The sequence below is a fragment of the Mixophyes fleayi genome, chromosome 1 (assembly GCF_038048845.1).
Source record: "Mixophyes fleayi isolate aMixFle1 chromosome 1, aMixFle1.hap1, whole genome shotgun sequence".
NCBI lineage: Eukaryota > Metazoa > Chordata > Amphibia > Anura > Limnodynastidae > Mixophyes > Mixophyes fleayi.
Window position 1 is genome coordinate 107,216,818 of NC_134402.1, and position 6,368 is coordinate 107,223,185.

Below are 6,368 nucleotides of genomic sequence, written 5' to 3' on the forward strand. Positions count from 1 at the left end.
TCTATTGGTATTTTTCCATCACTATTCAAGCATGCAGTGATTACTCCTATTTTGGAAAAAAAAAATTCTGACCAAAAGTCTCTCTCAAATTACTGCACCATCTCTCAGCTCCCATGCCCCTCCAAGCTTCTCAAGAGAATTGCCTACACTCGCCTCACACAGCAAACAACCTACTGGACTCACTTCAGTCAGGCTTTTGCTCTCAACACTCCATAGAGACTGTGCTGACCAAGGTTGTCAATGATTTGATCTCAGTAAAAACTGAATGCCAATACTCTCTTCTAATTACCCTAGATCTCTCTGCTGCATTTGACACTGTTGACCACTCTCTCCTCATACAAACGCTACAATACCTGTGTCTTGAAGCCACCTATCCTATCCTGGTTCTCATGCTACCTATCTAATCGCTCTTTCAGTGTTAATTTCTCTGGATCCACCTCTGCTCTGTTTCCTTTATCAGTTGGAGTACCACAAGGCTCAGTCCTAGGTCCTCTGCTATTCTCTAACTACACCATTTCTCTTGGAAAACGAATAACCTCTTTAGGATTTCAGTATCATCTACATGTGAATGATACACAAATCTATCTATCCTCCCCTGATCTCTCACTATCTGTGTTGTCTCGTGTTACTAACTGTCTTTCTGCCATTTTATCTTGGATGTCTTCTCACCAACTCAAACTCAATCTTTCAAAAACTGAATTAATAATATTCCCACCAAAAAACAGAAGCTTCCTGCCTGACATTTCTATTTCTGTTGATAACATGACCATAAATACCACCCCGCAAGCTTGCTGCCCAGGTGTAACTATCGTTTGTTCCCCACACCGACTCTATATATAAATCATGTTACATACATCTAAAGAACATTTCCAGAATACGCACATATCCGACACAAGACACCGCAAAAACATTAATTCATGCACTCATCATCTCCCGCATCGACTATTGCAATTCCCTCCGTACTGGTCTTCCCAAAGTCAGACTTGAACCCCTACAATCTATTTTGCACACCGGCTATATTGATTTTCCTTGCAAACCATTATTCCTCTGCTGAGCCACTCTGTCAGTCTCTACATTGGTTGCCTGTATTTCAACAAATCCAATATAAAATTCATCTACTAACATATAAGGCCATCAACAAAATTGCACCGACATACATTTCCTCACTTGTCTCAAAATATCTCCCTACTCGCCACCTCCGTTCTGCACAAGATCTACGTCTCTCCTCCACTCTCATCACATCCTCTCATTCTCGGTTACAGGATTTTTTCCGGGCTGCACCCACTTTGTGGAATTCCCTCCCTCGCACAGTAAGACTTTCCTCTAGTCTTCAAACCTTCAAGCGTTCACTGAAAACCCACCTCTTCAGACAAGGTTATGATATTCCTCAACCACCATCTTAATTCCCTAGATTACAATATTACCATCCTCTACACAGCTAACGCAAGACAACAACCCTCTGACCAACATTGCCACACACACAGCCCACTCAATACTTTTACCTTTGCATTGTAGCTGGTCCATTGTGCAATATGATGTAGCACATGCCCTTGTGTTTCAAACTCCCATTGTCCTATAGATTATAAGCTTGCGAGCAGGGTTCTCTTACCTCTCTGTCTGTATGTATTACCCAGTATTGTCTTATTAATGTTTGTTCCCAATTGTAAAGCGCTACGGAATCTGCTGGCGCTATATAAATAAATGTTGATGATGATGATGTCCACAGGCACCGCCAAATCAATTAGAGGTAAAAAAAAAAAAAAGAGCCCACAATGACATGTAGACTGATTTATAATTCTACCCTCAGCTGTGTACATAACCAATGATGTCCATGTGTGCAGCACTGAAAATACGATGACCAGTGATGTCACTATTTTAGGGACACACTTGCTCTGATCAATTTTCATGTTTAAAAGCCTTTGTATTATACAGTTATACGCAGGTACACAGTTGGCTGAAAGTGCTCTTATAAGTTAGTAAGATGTTAGATATTGTCTTCCGTCTGTGACAACACTACTTGGGACCACTTCATTGTTGCAGTCATAGCTAATCTAAATTCCAGTTGACCACACAGATTGTTACAGTACAATAAGCAGTTGTGATCAATGGAATTCCTTCATTCAGGTACTTAAACTCACGTTTCCTGCAGGAAACCTAAAAGGTACCGCTTCTACTGGTTAAACAGTATACAAACAATACAAATCCATCTATAAATTAGCAATACCAGTGTAGCTTTGAAGCAGAAGCTAAAATGTTAAGCACATATAATGTATTCTGTCTTTAACAAAGCTAACTAGAAAACTGCTTATTTGTTATTTGAAATACTCCAGTTCGGAAGATTGTAAAGAAAATGCAGGTGGCCCAGTGACCCAGCCCAAGGTAGCCCACTATGGGACAGCTCAGGGCGCAGATACACCCCTGCTCCCCAGCCCAGCCTACCCCTGCTTCTCCAGGTCTTGTCATATAGACAAGTGACCACACTTCCTTGGTTTTCTTATGTGCCCCAATATGTGGCGTGTTGATGTCAGGAAGTGCTGGGACTAAGAAGACAGCTCGGAGCACATGCTAGTACCTCAGCAACAGATATTTGTGCCTTAGCATACACTTCTGTTGCGATATGAAGCGATACAGAATGATGGTAATGTAGCCCACTAGCCACCAGTGATGAATAGACCCTGTAGTGTTTGGTGAATAGGCAATGGCAGGGGCCACACTTCACTCTGCTGGCTACAAGTAATATTACAGCTCTGCATTTTGATCTGATTTTGTATTTAGTTTTGTTGTGTTTTGCTTTGTGCAGGGAAATTTCCAGTCCTGATTCTTGTTATCCTTCACTGCAGACATATATAATTATTATATTCATAAGTTCCTGAACATACTACATATAAGGGTGAGAGATTATAGGACATATAGGAGACATACTTTCAAATGAGTAACACTAGGGGGTAAATCTATCAAGGTCCGATTTTTTTCAGCGTGTTAAAATCGCTGCAAATTTTAGTCCAAAATTTCTCAAATGTATTAAGCTGCGATTTTTACCCTGATCTTCAAAATCGCTGGTCATCTCAGGCGCTTTGTTGCAATGTAAACCACTCCGTGTTGTAGCAGCGAGATTACTAAACCCATCACTGTTACACTGTTCTGCTATACAGCTGACATGCCCTGGCTGCCATGAGTATGCTGGTGCTTGTAGTTATACAAGTATCAGCATGCCCACACTGTTTATGGCACCCTGGCTGGCTGGGACCTGTAGTTCCGCAAAACAAAGTGTCGTCAGTTTATTTACACATATCGCCATTTATTACCCTACACCCACCGCCCAGGGGTTTAGGAAGAGCCCTAGTGCTTTCAGCACTGGGCTGGGTGTCCCTAGAGGGGGGACCCGCTTGTTTTTCCAGCGGATCCCACTCCCTAGGGAATCCAGCCCAGCGCTGAACAGCCTGGGGTTGGTTAGTCATTATGGCAGGGGGTCCTCTGCCGCGTGTCCCCCTGCTATAATGCAACCAACCACAGCTGATTTGCCTAGTGCTGGTTCAGGGAAATTCAGGGGACCCCATACAAATTTTTTCCCCGATTTTCATGAAACCAGTAGTAGTCTGGCAGCACTAGGGTTAATAGTGAATATTTTACTTTTATCTATTTTTTACAGTTTTGACAGCTGCCGGGATCTCTGGCTGTATAGCAGAACAGTGTAACAGTGATGTGTTTACAGAACACGCTGCTAGAATGCAGCGTGTTGTATCTGGCGTGTTTTAAAGCAAACTCTGGAGAGTTTGCTAAATCACAGCTTCAAACATTTGAGACTTGTATAGCTGGGGTGGCAAACAGTCGGGAGTTTGATCTCTATCGATTTTGGAAATAGCGATTTTGACAAAAACACAACTCTGGCGATTTTACATGAAATCTCAGCTTCATGCATCTGTGAGTTTCAACTTTCCCGAGAAAAACGCTGGATTTGCAAAGTCGCACCTTGATACATTTAACCCTAGAACATTTTTATTAAGTACTAAGTAATTTGTAAACTTATATTTTATAAACAAGACATAAGTAATCCTGAAAGTGGTATCCTTGCAGAGCTTTGCTTTACCAATGTACTAATCAAAGTGACTGAGGTGCTGAGACATGCACAAGATGAGAAATGTTTTGGATGATAGGTTTCAGAGTCACGAGCTTGTCTGTGACTTCTAGGATGAGAAGGGAAAAAGAGCTATCTACATGAAAGAGATTTAGGGCTGCTTTTATTTATTGTTTTCTATTAATTACAGTAATCACTGCTCTTTTACACTACAGGTAGTGGACAAATAATGGAAACACCAATATAGTCACTTAATAGGGCACCGGCCAACAAGTCCGACTACTCGAGTCATGGCATTGGGTCTATCAATGTCTGGCGTTTTGCAGGAGGGATGCAGCACCATTCAATCCGCAACAATGTCACTCAACCAATACCTGGTGCAGAGTGAAACGATCCCCACCTGCAAAGTACAGTTTAACAAGTGCTTTAATGCTCTGTCTTCCAGTCGGGGTGGATGACGTACTCTGCTCTGTGTTGTCTGTAGACAGGTGAGGATCCAGATTTCACAACTGATGTTTGTGGGGCTGTGCTCAAAGTCTGCAGCAATCTCTCCACAGCTTTAGTTTCTGCAACAAAGAGTTTTATTGGTAATATTAGATTTAAATGGACCAATTAAAAAAAAAGGCATTAAGAAATAATAGCACAGTTTACATTTATAGCAATGTAACCGACAAAAGGCAAACCTATTTCCAGCAGCTGCAATCATGCCTGTCTGATTTTCAATGGCCACTAACAGTCCCCTAGCTCCAAAATAGGTCAATGGTGGTGAGAGACAAAAAAAAAAGCTGTGTGTGTGTTAGGATTATACACTGTATAACCTATCCTACCAACACTTTTATAGATCTTATAGCATGTACTGAAAATTTGTAGCAAATAAGTTCCAAGTAATGGCTGTTATCTTGAGCTGTGTTCTCATAAAATAAACTTCTGCTCACAATCGCTATAGACATAGCCGGATTAAGGGGGGCACAGGGGGCACGTGCCCCCGGCCCCCCTCTCCCCGGAGGCCCCCCGCCGCCGCGCTCCTCACCTCTGATGGTTTTTTTTTATTCTCTTTTTTTTTTTTTTTTCCAATGGCGCCCCCCCTCATCCCGGCGGTGGCGCCTGAGGGGAGGGGGGGGGCTTGCGGGCTGGTGTGTTCGGGGCTCCCTTCGTTGGTGGGGGGAGCAGGGTAGTAAAAGAAAGAAAAAACAAAAAAATATATACTCACCTCACCGCGGCGCTGGCGTCCCTCCTCCTCCCTCCTCTCTGCACTGTCCTCACTGAATGACAGGCGTGACGTCATCAAGTCACGCCTATCATTCAGTGAGGAGCAGCGCGGAGAGGACCAGGAAAGAAACAAGAAGACAGAAGAGAAGAGAAGAATGAAGCTAACAGAAAGGTAAGTAAAAAAAAAAAGGGAATAACGCAGAAAGGCACTATGGAGGAAAAAGGAAAGAAGAGGGCCACAGTAAGGAAAAAGGAAAGAAGAGGGGCACAGTAAGGAAAAAGGAAAGAAGAGGGGCACAGTAAGGAAAAAAGGGGGAGAAGAGACGCACATAAGGAAAAAGGGGGAGAGACACAGCATGAGGAAAAAGGGGGGTGGAGAGAGGCACAATAGTGGGGACAATTAATTAATTTAAGATGGGGTGGTTTGGGGGCTACTGAATGTGGGGGGTGAGTTTGGGGAGAATGAGGTCCCTTTATTAAATGTGCCTATGAATTATTTAATGGTAGTGACGGTTGCGGGAAATAGGTATATTTCTGAAATGTAAATACTATTAATTTATTGCTGGGGCTATTTGTAGGGAGGGAAATAGGTTTATTTATTAAATGTGAATACTATTATTTTAATGTTGGGGATGGAGAAAGGCCTAATTATTAATCATGGGTGGTACTGATTTAACGCTGGGGGTGGCTGTAATTTTCCAAATGTACCAATTTTTTTTTTTCAAATAGGGCCCCTAACATTCCAGGATCCAGACAAGCAGCAACTAAAGAAACCTGCAGCACAGGTGGTGAAAGTGAGAAGAATAGGTAGGAGAGAGCAGCAAAGTCTGTGAAATATTGTTATTCTAGTGGGACAATCCCAATTTTTGGTGACCGTTCAATGGTGTACACAACAATGCAGGTTTTTTGTCTGTAGGAGGGTGGCCTGGCCACGCCCAATGATGCATTATCAATGGTATTTTAATTTGCGGTATCATTGCTAGTTTTAGCGTGCGGTATCATTGCTAGTTTTAGTGTACATTATCAATGGTATTTTTAATGTGTGATATCATTGCTAGTTTTAATGTGTGGTGTCAATACCCAT

The 6,368-nt window shown here is 42.4% G+C and overlaps 1 protein-coding gene across 1 annotated transcript in view; it reads right to left on the reverse strand.

Moving 5' to 3' along the window:
- Positions 1-4,239: 4,239 nt before the first annotated feature.
- LOC142105399 (uncharacterized) overlaps positions 4,240-6,368 on the reverse strand; it is a 30,967-nt gene continuing 28,838 nt past the window's right edge. The window contains exon 7 of the mRNA XM_075189509.1: positions 4,240-4,641. Coding sequence (XP_075045610.1) covers positions 4,502-4,641 — 140 coding nt within the window. The 3' untranslated portion in view covers positions 4,240-4,501. The remainder of the gene's footprint in view (positions 4,642-6,368) is intronic.